The following is an 18,240-nucleotide window of genomic DNA, read 5'->3' as shown; positions in this document are numbered from 1 at the left end:
AGAAGGCATGCGTATGAAGAGTACAGCACACTTGCTGGTACATAATAGGTTCTCCGAAACGATTTCATTAGTTCATTGAACTGGCAGTTGTACTCACACTGTGCAAGTACACTACTAGTTAATGTGGGTTTACAAATAAGACATGGTCCCTGTCTTCAGGGAACTTAATTCTGATGGGAAAGGTTGTGTAAGCAGTTGCTTCTGGTTTTTAGTGGGGGTTAGAGAGAGTTATAGGGAAGTGTTAAGGAGAAGTACATTCTAGCTTTGGGGCAAGGATAGAGGCTTAGGGCGAGCTCCTCGGAGAAAATGAGACCTGGGCTAGGTATAAAAGACTGATTTAGCGGGGAGTGAGTCCAGGCAGAGAGGTACGGTTAGCATGAATAAGTCCTTGGGTAGAGATTTTTTTCTTCTTTCTTCATAACTAGTTCCCTAGTGCTTGGAATAGTGCCTGGCTCACAGAAGTTGCCCAGTGAGTGAGTGTTGAATAAACGAATAGGAATATGAAGTGGGAGCATGTGCTTCGACCTGCGAGCTGTTATGTCATCTTGAGGGGTGGGCTGCAACGTGATGGATAGTGATCAAAGATGGGTCTGAAGCAGTAGGCAGGCCCTGCCCTGGAGGGCAGTGGACCTTAACTGTCCTACTTAGACTTTCCCTTTAGATCCATGGTAGCCAACGAAGGGTGCTGAACAAGGGATTAACATGGTCAGTTGCGATTTAAAAGATTAGCCTGAAGACTGTTGAGATTGACTGGGTGGAAGAAGATAGGATTAGCATTCAGTCTTGGAGACCAGGTTAGAGATGAGGACAGCCTAGATTAGGGAGGCAGTAATAAGAATGAAAAGGAAGAATTATTACAAATACAAAATAAATAGAACTGATCAGATATCTGAGAAGGGAGGTGGGAAGAGGAAGAGTGATTCCTCAGGAACCTGGCTTGTCAAGGTGGAAGAATGGTGGCATCACACTTGAGAACACAGGAGAAAGAGCTGGTTTATGGGAGCAGATGAGCGTGGTGTGTTTTGGGCCTGTGGGACATTTGGGTGGTAGAAATATCTAGGAGGTAATTGAAAATATTCTGAAATTCACACGAGAGATCGAACAAGAGAGATTGACTTGAGTGTCAGCATCAGCACAGGGTAGTAGTAGAAACCGTGAGAGGATGCATTAGTCAGGAGGGCAGACATGAAGTGGGGGTGGTGGTGGAGATGACGGAGTAGGATGGGCTGGACGTGAACTGAGGGGTCAGACCACCTAAGTTCACATCTTGAGTCCACCACTTACTGGCTAGATTGGTTAAGTTAACTAACTTCCTTCAACTTCAGTGACTTCACCTGCAAACTGGAGATAATAAAAGGTCTTACCTTTATATGATTGTTGAAAAGAATGACAGATGGGAGATGAACATAAAACGCTCTAGACCTGTGTTTAGTACATTGGAAGATCTCAAATGTTCACTATACTGGCAGTGGTGGTGGAAGTAGAGTGAGAGGAGTTTTAAACTGTTAAGTTTTGCCTTTTCTAAAAAAGAATGTCTCTTTAAAATTTTATGGAAAAAAAGATTTACCTTTACTGGAACTTAAAACAGCAAAATTAAGATTTTTGATTAAAACCATGTTCTTATAAATAATAACCATCTTTTTTAGGATTGAAATCATAAATGTATCAATGGAATAGAAGCAAGATATTAGAAACATATTCAAGTTGTTATATGAACCAAGTAAATGAATATGATTTTTTTCCCCTGAAATTATTTTTTTCTTTTACATCACAATACCTGGAATTTGTTTAATGTGTGGATCTTCTTTAAAGGGAAAGAATGTATAGCTCCCCAGTGTTAACTTTTCTATTAAAATGATACTATATAAGCATAAAGTGAAATACCTTATGCTTATCATTCACAACTGTAATTATTTGAATGTGAGGAATAAATTGCTGTTTGTAACATGGGACTGAGGTGGGTTAGATTCATAGATTTTTTTCAATTTAACTTTTGACAGTAAGTTCACATTTCAAAAATAAAACACTATTAAAAGATACACAGAGAAAAGTATCACTGCCCTCTTAACACTCTGGCCAGTCCCCACTCCCTGACTCTCCTCCAAATCAGACAACCACATTTGTTTCTGCTGTACCCTTCTAGAATTTCTTTATACACATGCAAGCAATTACATACAGATATGCCCCATGCTTTTTCCACTTAGCAATTGGAGATGTTTCTGTTTCACTTTGTAGAGAGCGTCCTTTTTCTGCAGCTGCCCTGAAGATACGCACGTTGATTTATTTCATCAGTGCCCTGCTGACAGGCGTTTTGGTCGTCTCTAGTTGTGTACAGTTACAGTGCTGCAGCAAGTCATTTTGAATACACGTCACTCAGTGCCGGTTTTTGAGATTTGCACTCCTGATCCGCAGCGTGCCGGGGAACTCAGGGATCCTCCGTCACTTTTCTTTCTCAGCACTGCAGCTAACCCTCATGAATGCATGGGATCTCATTCAGGCTTCACTCAGCAGACACCTGATTGACCTGTTCTTTCACTAGCCTGTACACTCACTTTAGACACATTGCTTTAAGAGGTTAATAAAGATTTAAGATTATGTTTACTTGCTGGAGAAAAGCAGAGCATTTTGATGGAGTATTAAGGTGGACTACACCATCATGAGGCACAGTTTTAATTATTATTTGAGTATCTACTGTTGGAAATACAAGTTTCACATATACCTTTCAACTTGTGTTTTTTCATGTTTAGGGACATGGTTTGCATGGGATAGGAGAAACTGTCCACATACCTTTCCCATTTGATGAGACAGAACTACAAGGAGGTACCTTACTTTCAAATTGTATCCATTTGACTTCTTTATAATTAGTCTTGTCAATCAGTGGAAGCATAGCAAGAAGTAAATTCTTAAACTTTTTAAGTTCTAGGGTCTTAAAATCATTCTGCTTTTAAAGAGTATTGGGAAAGGTAGTTTTCTGTCACATGCCTTTTCCCACAAAGAACTAATAGGATAAGACTCATTTAGGACCTAGGAGTAGAAGGAATACTAGTCTGTCTTGGAGATAAAGAACTAAGTAGGCTGCTACTTAGATGGAAGGCTAGGTTTTCTGTATGTTTAGCCTTTTAGTTTCCTTTTATTGTTTGTTTGTAGGTTGGCAGAGAATACAAGTCACAGGGAGGATTTTATGCTTAGAAAGTTGATTTCCTACCCCCCCCCCAACCCAGTGTTATTACAGTCTTTTTATTTATTTATTTTTTATGGGGCTTTTATGGACACTAATGAACATTTGTAAGTTAACTTATAGTTTACAGAGACCTTGTGTATTATTTCCTGTTTTAGCATTTGTTTTTAGCAAAAACAAATTGAAATTTTTTTTATTAATGGTCAATGTGTTTTGATTTAAGTTTGTTCTATAGTATTACAAGTTCCCAATCTAGAGTCCTTAGAAAATGAGAAAACATTTTAAACAAAATTTAAAATGAATAAATAGTTTTAAAATTGTTTTAAAATTTTTATTTTTCCTGCTAGAGAGGACTTGAGTGAATTGTAGAGTCTGAGCTAAATTAAGCTGATTCTAGGTTCAAGGGTGAAAAGGCCTGTTTAATGTTACTCCTTTCTAGAATTGTGAGCTGTAATACATTTGATGAAAGATGCTCAGACAATTTCTATAAAAGCAAATTCATTCTTCCTTTTGTTTAATGTAAAACGTCTCTCCTCTGTTGATTATTAAGAAAGTATATTCAGCACCTGTGTTTCCTGCTCCATTCAAAATTGTCATTCTAGAATCTATTTTTCTTGTTCTTAGAGTCATATTGCTTGGAATTTTAGAGAGCAAAGAATCATTCAAGTAATTTAACTTTTGTTAATTCATATAAGAACTTCCAAAATGTTAGTCACCATTGTCCCTCCTCCCCTAAAGCAGGGAAAAAAGAAGATTTACATAAGTATTTTTTTCCTTTTTACATGACTAGGCTGTAAATGCTTCACATTTGAAATTAAGTACTCTCTTTTGGCTGTTGTGAATAAGTGTGTACAAAATTTGGAGAGGAGGGTTTTCTCCTCCAAAATAGAGCCCCTATTCAGAAATAAGTATTTCTCTGCAACTAAACTTTGCTAGTTAATCCTCTGATACTTTATAAATTCTGTGGACAAATTAATTGTTCACCAGAAGATACAGGATAGTGACAACAGGATCTTAAAAATCATAAAATCTCGAGAACTGATCAGTTACTCTTTTGCCTTTGGAGATTATTGTGAAAATTCTAAAAAAAAAGAGAAATATTCATATTTGGCTATAGAGCATCTTTCTCTTTTGTAAGTTCACATATTTATGAGCACTTGAGCTGGTACTTAAATAATTTATTAGGGATATAATTTCAAGTACATTGTTAGCTTTAGTTTCAATAAGAATACTTTTACTTTTAAAAAAAAATAAAAAATGTGTATTCAATACAGAATTTCCTGGTAGAAGCCTACTAAATAAGTACTTAAGGCAGAATGGAAGTACAAAGAGAAGCCTAGAGAATTTGCCATTGACAGGCCATGTTTGTTTACTTAGAGGGTAAATTGTTTTGTTACAACATTTGCCTTCTGAGGTCTATAAGTATTTTTATATGTACAGCATCCTTTTACATTTACAGATATTTATTCATTGGACTCAATCTTGATAAAATATCAAAGTAGTTCTAAGAATTGTTTGATGTTAACAAAAGGAAAGTATATTTAAGTTTTTGTTGTTTTGTTGTAAAACTGTTGACTTATAATTGATGTCATCTCTTTATTCTTAGAGTTTACTCGTGTCAATATGGGTGTTCATAAAGCATTGCAAACATTGAGGAACAAAGTGGACTTGCAGCATTTTTGTGGATATGTCACCATGTTGAATGCTTCTAGCCAACTTGCAAACAGAAAACTCAGTGATGCTTCTGATGAGAGAGGTTAGCTAATAGTTGTGTCCTTTGAGTTAAGATAATTGGCATTGAGTGTATCACAAATTTAATATTTAAAAAGCATGGGGACTTTGTGGGGATGTTGACTTATTTAATACTTAATGTTTTTCCACTGAAAATACTCTGTGATGTCATTGTCTGGGACAATTATCAGTTATTCAAATGGAGAAAATACTAAGTGCATAAGTAAAGAAGTGATGACCTGGGGTTGGAATACAGAATGGTTATTGTGTTTTAGCCCTTTACTGTCATATTTCTGTTTATAGGCTTTAAGTTCCTTTATGGGGTAATGATTTCAAAACTTTAGTCTCTTTGTAAAATTATTTTCAAACCAGGATGAATAGTTTTCTCCTTCAGCTTTCCTCTTTCTGTCAGAGGTACCATTGTCTCAGTTATGCAGACCTTAAAAATCATGTCTTTGTCTCATCCTTTTCCTTTCCCACTCAGCCTAGTTAGTTTCCAAGTTCTGTGAGTTAGTCTTTAGAAATGTCTTACATTCATTTTTTCCTCTCTCTCTTTAATTGTCTGTAACTACTGTTCTAGTCTGAGTTTTGATATTTTACACATGTTTTATTGCAACTATTTCCTGCTTAGTCTTCCTGGCCTCATTCTTCTTCTTTCTGTCTCCAAGCCATCTTGCATATTGACAATAGCTAATTTTCCTTAGATACCTTTTTTTTTAAAGATTCATTTTCAAATCACCTTCTCATTACTAATTGTTTTCTGCTCTGGCATAATTTTGGCTTGTATGTGGCTTTTGTTGCCATGGTGTCACCTGTGGTCCACAACTCTAGGGAACTTTTTAATTCAGATCTCTATTATCAGTTATATTCACTGAACCTCTTCCTTTGAAATCCTGAGAGAATATGATTAATTGCTAGCCATCTAGTGAATTGAATTAGGTATTCACTCCTGGTCCATATACTTTTGGCCAGAGGAGTTGGGTAACTTTGAACAGTTGACTGCCAGGTATCACAGGAGCATTTTTAAAGAAGAGGGCTGTGGATTAGTCATTTCAAAGAATGTTACTAGAGCTGTCATGTTTTATTTCATTCATTCTATGCACATTTACAAAATACCTGCTTAGGTGCTGGAGATGTATCTATTACTAAGACCTAAGGAGAAGGAAATGGCAACCCACTCCAGTATTCTTGCCTGGAAAATTCCATGGACGGAGGAGCCTGGTGGGCTACAGTCCATGGGGTTGCAAAGAGTTGGACACGACTGAGCGACTTCACTCTCTCAAGGAGTGAAAAACCCTGGAGGAGAGACAAGCAACTGAATCAGCCTACTGTGTAGTGTTAAGAGACTAAGATACAGGGGTCTGCTTAAAGTGCTAAAGCAGGATGGAAAAGCTTATTTCAGCCCAGCTGAGCTATCAGACCTCTTAGAGAAGGTAAAGTTTGAACTGAATTTGAAAAATGAGGTGTTATCTACACGTAGATGATTGTTGTTTATTTGGAGGGTAGCAACTTTAGGCAGAGGGGATCAGGCAAGAGAGTAGCTTATTTTGGCCAGAAGAGTTTGATGGGCTGTAGTAGAAGACAGTAGAGAAGTAATAGGTAGGATCTAGAAGATCTCAGAGGATGTATTATGCTGAAAGACATAGGGAGTCAAAATATTTTGAAAGGGAATGATGTAATCAGAGTGCATGTTTCCATGGGGACAGAAATGACTTTAGTAATGAAGTGAAGGTCTAAACTTGTGTTCTGCCTTGTGAATCCTTGTTTTTTTAGGCCAAAGCTTCACAACCTCAGTACTATTTATGTTTTGAGCTGGGTAACTCTTTGTTCTAGGGGACCATCCTGTGCATTGTAGGATGTTTAGGATGCCTAGATATCAGTAACATACCTGTCCCCGTTCATGGTGACCAAACCTTGTCAAAATTGCTAAATATTCTTGCGGGACAAAATATCCCCCACTTAACAACTTCTCCTTTAGGCTAAAGACCGTTCACTATTTTCCATTGTTATTTCTGTTAGGACTGACTTATCAACAATGTATACCAACTTCTAGAGTCCTAATATTTATTGTGTTTGCCCTTCAATTATAAGGAGAACCTGATTTGGCTTCAGGCTCAGATGTGAATGGGAGCACAGAGTCATTTGAAATGGTCATTGAGGAAGCAACTCTAGATTCAGCTGCAAAGCAAAACTCTGGTAAGGCTTTAAAAATTATTTGCAATCTCTGACTAATTTCTGAGGTTTAATCCTTTTGCAAATGATATTGTTTGGATATCATTTGCTCTTATTATAATGGACCTTTTCATAAGTATTTTCTAGGAAACATTTTTATATATTTAAAATAATTAAAATATAAAATGTGACATGAAAATAGAAAATGTTTCATTTTTCCTATGTTAATTCTCTCATCTTGTAGATGTTTTGAATTAGATTTTTTTTTCTGGTAAAAAGCCATTTTGAGTGTCTGATGAAAGCTGTGTGCCTTCTTCCCAGAAGCATGTACATACTCAAAAAACATTATTTCCTGTTTCAGAGATTCACTGACACCCTTCTGAGTCCTCTCCCCTGCTAAACCCACGTGGGTGTCAGTGGAAGCAGGAGGAATCTGTGAAAATCTCTGGATCTCTGACCAGAGATCAGACTGACCGGTTAAACCCTGGTCAGTCATAATACATGAAGTATACACGATTAATAACTTTGTGTACCCTTTTGTAGTTGCCACAACAGAAGCAGATTGGGTTCCTCTGGAGTTGTGCTTTGGGATTCCACTCTTTAGTTCTGAATTAAACCAGAAAGTCTGCAGAAAAATTGCTACCCATGGCCTTTGCAGAAAAGAGAGGTGAGTGTTTATGTTTGCTCTCATCTTTTCATGTATGAGACTTTTTAAACTCTCATTATTAGTTGCTGTACCTTACTTTCTCTTATTTCACACATGCTTGTTCATTGATTGAATAAAGATGGCTCGTTTAAAGGTTTTGCTGTGTATTTTAAAATTAAAGTTCAGTCCCTCAGAAATTAGGCACATGCAGATATTTTGAACACAACGTTTTGGTTAATGATACTGACTTAGTTACTCAGATTTGGCGAGAGTATGGATTAAATGGGCATACTTATATGACTGTGTGCACCTAGCTTTTTTTAATACGTAAATATCTATAGAAATACCTCTTGTGCACTTCTCTCTTAACATACACAACTCAAGTTATGTTAGTAATGATTATCTCCTAAAGTAGAATTATGGCTGACTTTCTAAATTTTCTTCAGTTGCCACATTTTCTAAATGAACATGCATTACTCATCAGTCATGACAAGTAGGTTTTATCTTGTATGCTCACTCTGATCTGTTAGGAGCAGCTGCTGAGAGGCAGCGTGGTAAAGGTCCTGAGATTGGTTAGCAGAGAAAAGTATCATTAAATCTGATGATCATGGTGGGTGGCTTAGAGAGAGGTGATATCTACAGACCTCCTTGACGTTATTTAGGAAAACAAAGTTGGAGAATAAATAATTTAATTGGCCTAATGTAGTTTGTATAAGAAAATTTAAGGTACTTAATTGACAAGTAATTTTAATAACTATCTTGAAGATAAAATAAAATACATGAATAAAAAGTAAAAATACTATATAGCTTTAATGACTGCCACTATAATGGTTACCAATTTACATATGTTACCAATTTACAATTGAAAATGTGTTCCTACATTTTTATTTTTAAAGTGTTCTTGCATTTAACATTTATATTTGGTAGTAGTTTAAACTTCCTTTTAACAATAATTTTCTAATTTTGGTTGTACATTGATGTTTTATTTCGAAATGGTCTTTTTAATGCATCTTTACTCCATATTATTAAGACAAGCAGAAATGTTATTGATGAGAACCATTGCAGTTGTTTTTTAAAAATTATATGATTAATTGAAATGTATATCATATATTAACATGTTTATTAAAATTACACTCATAAGATATTAGTTCTTGTTATATTTGTTTTAAACTTTTCCCCTTTTTTTCAGCCTTCAAAACCTCTTACATTCCAGTAGAAAACTGTCTCTACAAGTCCTTAACTTTGTTCACTCATTCCAGGTAACAAAAATCAAAAAACCCTAAGATGTATTTGTATAGAGCTTTTATAGTTTCCAAAACACTTCTGTGTTTGTACTGAGTCTCCACAGCAGTAAGACATGAAATAAGTTGTAATTTTAATGTATAAATGAAGATACTGAAATTCAGAAAGTTAACTGACTTATACATGATTTCACTGGCCAGGTCTTTAGGAGGCTTGAACTGTTTGTTCTGTGCTGGTGCTTCATTTAACAGAAGTGTTTTAAGCATCTGCCATGGGCCGTGTACCGTGTTAGGTTCTGGTTCTTGGGTCAGTTGTTGTTTAGTTGCTAAGTCATGTCCAATTCTTTGTGACCCCAAGGACTGTAGCCCATCAGGCTCCTCTCTCCAAGGGATTTCCCAGGCAAGAATACTAGAGTGGGTTGCCATTCCCTTCTCCTGGGGATCTTCCTGACCCAGGAATTTGACCTGTGATTTCTGGGTTGGCCGGCAGGCTCTTTACCAGTGAGCCACAGGGAAGTCCCCTCTCGAGTCAGTACACTTCCATTAACAACTGCCGTGATCCCCCAGTGCCGTGATGAATGAGATGGGACTGACTGTTACGGTAGTCTTACCCCAAGGAGAGGGTGGATACCATAGACTTGATTTGTAGATTAACTTTTAGAATGGGATATTTTTTGTTTGAAATATCTGTTCTAACATTATGAAATTAGTATTTTGGAATTTGGCTTCCTTCATTCCCTCAGTAAATACTTGAGTCAGCTCTGTGCCAGAGTCTACAAGGTGCTGGAGAAACAGTACTAAGACACTAATGGAACTTAAGTGTTGTGTGAGAGCTAGTCAAGGAAACACTGAAATATACAAGTAGTTACAGATTTCAAAATGTGTGCCTTAAAGGAGCCAAACCCCTTCAGATATGATGGATTCTAAAGGCAGACCAAATTTTAAAAGGTAGAGGTGACGTATAAGCTGAAATCTAAAGAACAGGGCAAAGTATTCCAGGCCGAGGTTAGTAGGTATGTAAGTCCTGTGTCAGGAAGGCTCTCAGCCTGCACGGCAACGAGAGGACCAGTGTGGCAGAAGCTTCGTGAAAGTGGGGTAGGGGCAAGAGACGAGGTTGATGAGCGGAGGGCCTTCTAGAGTACGTGAAAAAAATGTGTTTTATGCTTACTGCAAAGAGAAACTTAGTATTAAAGACTTATAACAGGGAATGACATTATTTCTAATTGACTTTTTTTAAACGATTAGTTACTGTTTAGAGAATAGATTAAAAACAGAAGCTTAGAAATAAGACAAGTTTGGAGACTGTTGTAATAACTGTAGTGAGAGATATTGATGGATGAACACCCTTTTTCATTTAAAAAAAGTGTATGTATCAGCAGTAAAGGTTTGTTTATTACAGGTTTGTTTATTACTGCTATACCTGTAACATAATAAGTTGTGTGTATTATTAAACGTACACAAAAATTTTATTGGATGCAATAAATAGAAGATTTTACAGATTTTCACACTTTTGCACCTCACTTTGGTGTGAGGACCCCACTTGAGTGGAGACTGGTGGCCTTGGCTATGGTGAATGAATCAAGTAAACTCCTTTGGGATACATGTTGGAGGTATATTGAGAGAACTTGGTGATTAAATAAATGTGAGGAAAGATTGAGGGTATGGTAAGGAAGGGAAGAATGAAGATGATTTTCATACTTCTTGACTAGCTTGATGAGTGGAGTAGGGGAAGGACCCAGTGGGGGAAAATTTAAGTTTGGTTATGGACATGCTAAGTGTGGAATTTATGGTGAAACATCCAAAGATAGATGTTGGATTGGAGAAGATTGGAGCCTGGAGTGCCAAGAAGTCTGTGGTGAATGTGTGAATCTGAGAGCCCTGGGAGTGGATGGATGTTGCATGAGGGTTTTTGTAGATTCTCTAAGAACTAGCTTTTTCTTATTCTTATAACCTGTTACTTCCCTTTATTTCAAAGTACTTATCGTCATCTGAGTGTGTCTGTCATTTCTGCATGTTAACACCAGTCATTGATTATTTGGGGTTCATGAGGTACAGCTTTGCATCTCCTATAGTGCTCTGCATTCCATAAACATTTCTTAGGTAATCAAGGTCTTGATTTCTCATTAGCTGAATTAAGTGGTTTGGTGAGGTGTTGAATAGGATTTTTTTGTCTTGTTTCTTGCTCTTTCTAGGAAGGTGCTTCAACACTGGATGTTCACACCGAGGCCAGTTTTCCAAGTTTGCTTTCACAGTCATCCTGTGCTGACATGGGAGTCCCCCTTCCTGCCAAGAACTTAGTATTTAAAGATGGTATCTTAACGGAGTGGAGTGGACGATCACCCTCGTCACTTCTTATTGCTAATCTCCATTTGCAATAATTTGGTTACATCATTTGTTGCCCACCCTTTCTGCCTTTTTTCTTTCTTAATGTTAGCTTTATAGTGCCAGCCACTAAAAAGCTTCCTGCTGCTGCAGTGCAATTCATGCTTAACTGATGTTAAAGTTTGGGGAACTCGTTCATGTTTTTGGAAGTTTTCCTCATTCCTGCACCTCCTAATGCAACAAAAAGCTTTTTAGCAGCCTGCACTGTATTTTTTACCTTGAGACAATCTGCATTTCTTTTATAAAACTGAGGATATACTTTATAGGCTTTATGATGACTGTTATGTTTATAAGCAGTCACTATGAATATTGCAATGGTAATTTTATATGTTAGTTTATCAAACATAAATCTTGTTTAATTTTATATTTTGTTACTTACTCTTTAAGGGATCATGGGAAGATGTGGAACTCTTCCTCTGAAAAGGCTTCTTGGTATTTAAAGTAGCAAAACTGTAAAACTGTAAACATCCATTATTGAGAGATGATCTGATGGGGCATTAAGAATTGCTGTGGATGTTTGTAAATTATGTATATCAGTTGAACATTGTTGAAGGTATGCAAATCAGCATAGTTAGGTATGGCTTATAACATTGACTTAAAAGATCTTAATGCAGACTATGACTATACATTGACATCTCATAAAAAGCTTGGGAAACATTCTATTTTTAAACAGTGTTTATACATGGACTTTTGTTGTCGCTCATTTGGGGCTTTATATTTTCATAGAGTCTTTATGGGAAAATAGAGTTTATTTTCCACTGTTGTAGCTGTGGCTGCTGCATGGTTTCTCCCTGACTCATTTACCCATGAGTTGTCATGGAATTGGATTTGAGGTTTCAAACCAAGGATTTTGATTTTAGCTTAGAATTACATTTAGAGGCATTAAGGCTATGTCTTCTGATCAAAACATTTTAGTAACAAACTTGCTGTGAGGACACATTGTTAGGCAATTTGGATCTTAAATTTATGTGACTAGTTTTAGACAAAATGATGAAGAAAAATCGAGTAATTTCAAAATGTTTTCTTGAGTCCTTGATTCTTTTGGTATCTCAAATGTTAATTAGAATAATTGGAGTCGCTTTTTAGATTTTTCGAGTTACCTTCCTTGGGAAGTTTGTGCAGTGTTTAGCTCTTCTCATAGAATAACGGTTTACTAGTTTAAAACTGTAACCAAACTAACTGGTCAAATAGCATATATCTAAAATATTTAAAGCATTAGAAAATTTGGGAAGGTTAATCCTGAACATTTTTGCTGATAATTTTTGTTATTTATAGAACTGACATTTGTGTATTTAACATACTTCTGGGAATATATGTCTTTCTTAAAACTGTTAACATAACCATGCATTCAGTACCATGGCCCACCTATTGAATGTTTTGAAGCAGGTTACCTGTGACACAGTCAGTGCTGTGTTTGGGGTAAATGCAGTAACGTTTAGTATTCTACTTTGTCTTATATGAGGTGGAAACCAAGTGTATGTTATAAATGTTTGTCTATAAAAGGAAAAATACTAATATTAAAATAATTTCTTATAACTGTGAATCACTCATTTATTTTTCCAATAATTGATATTGTACATTCCTAGTGCTATTAGGTATGTATGTAACTTCTATAGTTTTTCACCTGATTGTTGTATTTCATTTGATCAGGGCTCTTGAATCTCATTTGCTTTGTTCAGATTAAGTGTAGTTATTTTATTTATTTCTGTATTAACAAGCTAAGCCTATGGTGATGACATGTACACTAATAAAGCATTGAATGTTTGTAGTTGGTACAAACTACAAACCCTGTAGTTGAACCCTGTTGTTGGTGAATTTAAAACTTAAAATATGGGAGTGATTTGCTGCTGTATCTCCTTTGAGGGATAATAGGAAGAAATGGAACCTAATAATGATCATGAATTTTAGGGAAAGTAAAAAAAAAAAAAAGCACGTGGTCACCTCTGGTTTCTCACGTGAATGAGGAAAGATTCTACTTCCAGCTGAAGACCTCTCATACTTTTGAAGATGAGAATCTGCATTTTTAGAGCTGTTAGCAAAATGTGAAAGCCACTTTTATGCTTTACTTTGTGGATTTGGTTTTGTTTCATTCATACATTAACTCATGTAGAGATGCATTGCTTAAATCTTTGTATTGATCCTATACAACAAAAAAGGTAAAATATAGAATTTATTATTTGCCAAAGAAAATTTATGAAAGAATTTTTATCTGGTTTTTCTGCAGATGTTTAAAGTAATTTCATTTGGCTTTGTGCTCCCTCCCCTCTTTTTTGTCCTTAATGTAGCTTAAACCATTGGCAAACTTCAGAAACCAAGAGAAAAAAGAAATATTAAAAAAAAGACATAGAATTTAATATGGTACAATTTCACGTTACACATAGGTCTGAAGAAATGTAACTTTATGTTGTTGAGATCATCTGACTTCCTTGATTCCTTTTTTCTTTTAAAATTGTAATCAGATGATTCTGTTTGTGTTTTTTTTTTTTTTTTCAGGAATAGTGCTTTTACTTGTTTCCACTTTTTCTCTGCCATTTGTGTTTCTCTTTTATGTTCAGTGTTTCAAATACAGTTTGTATTTAAAGATTTTAAAATACCAAAACTGTAACTGAGTACAGTGGATCTTTTTCTGGTATGATGTTAATATTATACAATGAAATGTATAAAGTGTTGTCAATTTGATTATTGACACTATAATATGTTTACAAATAAACTGTGGTGTTGATCAAGTTGCTGTGAAAATGTGTATAATCTTGTTAAGTCCCTTTCATAATTTAAAATACAAGCATGCTTTCAGTGCTGAGGTTTCTATACTTTAAAAGAAACAACAGCAGCAACAAGCTAATTTTACAGTAATTTCAAATTAGCAGAAAAATTGCAAAGGTAGTCTGGAGATATTCCCTATACCCTTCCACAGGCTTCCCCTAATGTTAACACCTTATATAAACTATGACGCATTTGGCAAAACTCAGAAATTAACATGGGTACCATACTATTTACTAAAATACAGATTATGTTTGATTTTCACCCATTTTTCCTCTGATGTTCTCTTTTGTTCCAGGACCGTGTCCAAGGTACCATGGTGCATTTATTTAGTCCTCACTGCCTCCGTCTCCTGCAGTCTGTTGACAGTATCTCAGTCTTCCCTGACCTTGAGACTGTGAAGAGCACTAGTTGGTTACTTGGTGGGATGGCCCTCACAGTGGGTTTCCCTGTAGGACGGCCCTCACAGTGGGTTTCCCTGTAGGGTGGCCCTCACAGTGGGTTTCCCTGTAGGACGGCCCTCAGTGGGTTTATCTGTAGGGTGGCCCTCACAGTGGGTTTCCCTGTAGGGTGGCCCTCACAGTGGGTTTCCCTGTAGGGTGGCCCTCACAGTGGCTTTACCTGTAGGGTGGCCCTCACAGTGGGTTTCCCTGTAGGACGGCCCTCACAGTGGGTTTCCCTGTAGGGTGGCCCTCACAGTGGGTTTCCCTGTAGGGTGGCCCTCACAGTGGGTTTCCCTGTAGGGTGGCCCTCACAGTGGGTTTACCTGTAGGACGGCCCTCACAGTGGGTTTATCTGTAGGGTGGCCCTCACAGTGGGTTTGCCTGTAGGGTGGCCCTCACAGTGGGTTTCCCTGTAGAGTGGCCCTCACAGTGGGTTTCCCTGTAGGACGGCCCTCACAGTGGGTTTATCTGTAGGGTGGCCCTCACAGTGGGTTTACCTGTAGGGTGGCCCTCACAGTGGGTTTCCCTGTAGGGTGGCCCTCACAGTGGGTTTATCTGTAGGGTGGCCCTCACAGTGGGTTTCCCTGTAGGGTGGCCCTCAGTGGGTTTCCCTGTAGGGTGGCCCTCACAGTGGGTTTCCCTGTAGGGTGGCCCTCACAGTGGGTTTCCCTGTAGGACGGCCCTCACAGTGGGTTTCCCTGTAGGACGGCCCTCACAGTGGGTTTCCCTGTAGGGTGGCCCTCACAGTGGGTTTACCTGTAGGACGGCCCTCACAGTGGGTTTATCTGTAGGGTGGCCCTCACAGTGGCTTTCCCTGTAGGGTGGCCCTCACAGTGGGTTTCCCTGTAGGACGGCCCTCACAGTGGGTTTACCTGTAGGGTGGCCCTCACAGTGGGTTTATCTGTAGGGTGGCCCTCACAGTGGGTTTCCCTGTAGGACGGCCCTCACAGTGGGTTTCCCTGTAGGGTGGCCCTCACAGTGGGTTTATCTGTAGGGTGGCCCTCACAGTGGGTTTCCCTGTAGGGTGGCCCTCACAGTGGGTTTCCCTGTAGGACGGCCCTCACAGTGGGTTTCCCTGTAGGGTGGCCCTCACAGTGGGTTTATCTGTAGGGTGGCCCTCACAGTGGGTTTCCCTGTAGGACGGCCCTCACAGTGGGTTTCCCTGTAGGGTGGCCCTCACAGTGGGTTTCCCTGTAGGGTGGCCCTCACAGTGGGTTTCCCTGTAGGACGGCCCTCACAGTGGGTTTCCCTGTAGGGTGGCCCTCACAGTGGGTTTATCTGTAGGACGGCCCTCACAGTGGGTTTATCTGTAGGGTGGCCCTCACAGTGGGTTTCCCTGTAGGGTGGCCCTCACAGTGGGTTTACCTGTAGGGCGGGCCTCACAGTGGGTTTACCTGTAGGACGGCCCTCACAGTGGGTTTATCTGTAGGGTGGCCCTCACAGTGGGTTTGCCTGTAGGGTGGCCCTCACAGTGGGTTTCCCTGTAGGGTGGCCCTCACAGTGGGTTTCCCTGTAGGGTGGCCCTCACAGTGGGTTTATCTGTAGGGTGGCCCTCACAGTGGGTTTCCCTGTAGGGTGGCCCTCACAGTGGGTTTCCCTGTAGGGTGGCCCTCACAGTGGGTTTCCCTGTAGGGTGGCCCTCACAGTGGGTTTCCCTGTAGGGTGGCCCTCACAGTGGGTTTCCCTGTAGGACGGCCCTCACAGTGGGTTTCCCTGTAGGGTGGCCCTCACAGTGGGTTTCCCTGTAGGGTGGCCCTCACAGTGGGTTTCCCTGTAGGGTGGCCCTCACAGTGGGTTTCCCTGTAGGGTGGCCCTCACAGTGGGTTTATCTGTAGGGTGGCCCTCACAGTGGGTTTACCTGTAGGGTGGCCCTCACAGTGGGTTTACCTGTAGGACGGCCCTCAGTGGGTTTCCCTGTAGGGTGGCCCTCACAGTGGGTTTCCCTGTAGGGTGGCCTTCACAGTGGGTTTACCTGTAGGACGGCCCTCACAGTGGGTTTACCTGTAGGGTGGCCCTTAGTGGGTTTACCTGTAGGGTGGCCCTCACAGTGGGTTTACCTGTAGGACGGCCCTCACAGTGGGTTTCCCTGTAGGGTGGCCCTCACAGTGGGTTTACCTGTAGGGTGGCCCTCACAGTGGGTTTCCCTGTAGGGTGGCCCTCACAGTGGGTTTCCCTGTAGGACGGCCCTCACAGTGGGTTTCCCTGTAGGGTGGCCCTCACAGTGGGTTTCCCTGTAGGACGGCCCTCACAGTGGGTTTCCCTGTAGGACGGCCCTCACAGTGGGTTTACCTGTAGGACGGCCCTCACAGTGGGTTTACCTGTAGGACGGCCCTCACAGTGGGTTTCCCTGTAGGGTGGCCCTCACAGTGGGTTTCCCTGTAGGGTGGCCCTCACAGTGGGTTTACCTGTAGGGTGGCCCTCACAGTGGGTTTCCCTGTAGGGTGGCCCTCACAGTGGGTTTACCTGTAGGACGGCCCTCAGTGGGTTTACCTGTAGGGTGGCCCTGACAGTGGGTTTCCCTGTAGGGTGGCCCTCACAGTGGGTTTCCCTGTAGGGTGGCCCTCACAGTGGGTTTCCCTGTAGGGTGGCCCTCACAGTGGGTTTCCCTATAGGGTGGCCCTCTCAGTGGGTTTCCCTGTAGGGTGGCCCTCACAGTGGGTTTCCCTGTAGGGTGGCCCTCACAGTGGGTTTCCCTGTAGGGTGGCCCTCACAGTGGCTTTACCTGTAGGGTGGCCCTCACAGTGGGTTTCCCTGTAGGACGGCCCTCACAGTGGGTTTCCCTGTAGGGTGGCCCTCACAGTGGGTTTCCCTGTAGGGTGGCCCTCACAGTGGGTTTCCCTGTAGGGTGGCCCTCACAGTGGGTTTACCTGTAGGACGGCCCTCACAGTGGGTTTATCTGTAGGGTGGCCCTCACAGTGGGTTTGCCTGTAGGGTGGCCCTCACAGTGGGTTTCCCTGTAGAGTGGCCCTCACAGTGGGTTTCCCTGTAGGACGGCCCTCACAGTGGGTTTATCTGTAGGGTGGCCCTCACAGTGGGTTTACCTGTAGGGTGGCCCTCACAGTGGGTTTCCCTGTAGGGTGGCCCTCACAGTGGGTTTATCTGTAGGGTGGCCCTCACAGTGGGTTTCCCTGTAGGGTGGCCCTCAGTGGGTTTCCCTGTAGGGTGGCCCTCACAGTGGGTTTCCCTGTAGGGTGGCCCTCACAGTGGGTTTCCCTGTAGGACGGCCCTCACAGTGGGTTTCCCTGTAGGACGGCCCTCACAGTGGGTTTCCCTGTAGGGTGGCCCTCACAGTGGGTTTACCTGTAGGACGGCCCTCACAGTGGGTTTATCTGTAGGGTGGCCCTCACAGTGGCTTTCCCTGTAGGGTGGCCCTCACAGTGGGTTTCCCTGTAGGACGGCCCTCACAGTGGGTTTACCTGTAGGGTGGCCCTCACAGTGGGTTTATCTGTAGGGTGGCCCTCACAGTGGGTTTCCCTGTAGGACGGCCCTCACAGTGGGTTTCCCTGTAGGGTGGCCCTCACAGTGGGTTTATCTGTAGGGTGGCCCTCACAGTGGGTTTCCCTGTAGGGTGGCCCTCACAGTGGGTTTCCCTGTAGGACGGCCCTCACAGTGGGTTTCCCTGTAGGGTGGCCCTCACAGTGGGTTTATCTGTAGGGTGGCCCTCACAGTGGGTTTCCCTGTAGGACG

At 40.9% G+C, this 18,240-nt stretch overlaps 1 protein-coding gene across 4 annotated transcripts in view; it reads left to right on the top strand.

The window, feature by feature from the left end:
* Positions 1 to 14,076, top strand: part of FAM91A1 (family with sequence similarity 91 member A1) — a 40,101-nt gene extending 26,025 nt beyond the window's left edge. For all 4 annotated transcript variants that reach the window (XM_061123249.1, XM_061123251.1, XM_061123248.1 and 1 more), the window contains 6 exons: positions 2,748 to 2,820; positions 4,785 to 4,934; positions 7,001 to 7,105; positions 7,625 to 7,748; positions 8,917 to 8,986; positions 11,161 to 14,076. In XM_061123249.1, the coding sequence (XP_060979232.1) occupies positions 2,748 to 2,820; positions 4,785 to 4,934; positions 7,001 to 7,105; positions 7,625 to 7,748; positions 8,917 to 8,986; positions 11,161 to 11,346 (708 nt within the window). In that variant the 3' untranslated portion in view covers positions 11,347 to 14,076. The remainder of the gene's footprint in view (positions 1 to 2,747; positions 2,821 to 4,784; positions 4,935 to 7,000; positions 7,106 to 7,624; positions 7,749 to 8,916; positions 8,987 to 11,160) is intronic.
* Positions 14,077 to 18,240: the final 4,164 nt, after the last annotated feature.

This window comes from Dama dama, chromosome 21, assembly GCF_033118175.1.
Source record: "Dama dama isolate Ldn47 chromosome 21, ASM3311817v1, whole genome shotgun sequence".
In the NCBI taxonomy this organism is placed as follows: Eukaryota; Metazoa; Chordata; class Mammalia; order Artiodactyla; family Cervidae; genus Dama; species Dama dama.
The sequence above is the reverse complement of the archived record's forward strand: the minus strand, read 5'-3'. Positions and strand labels throughout refer to the sequence as shown.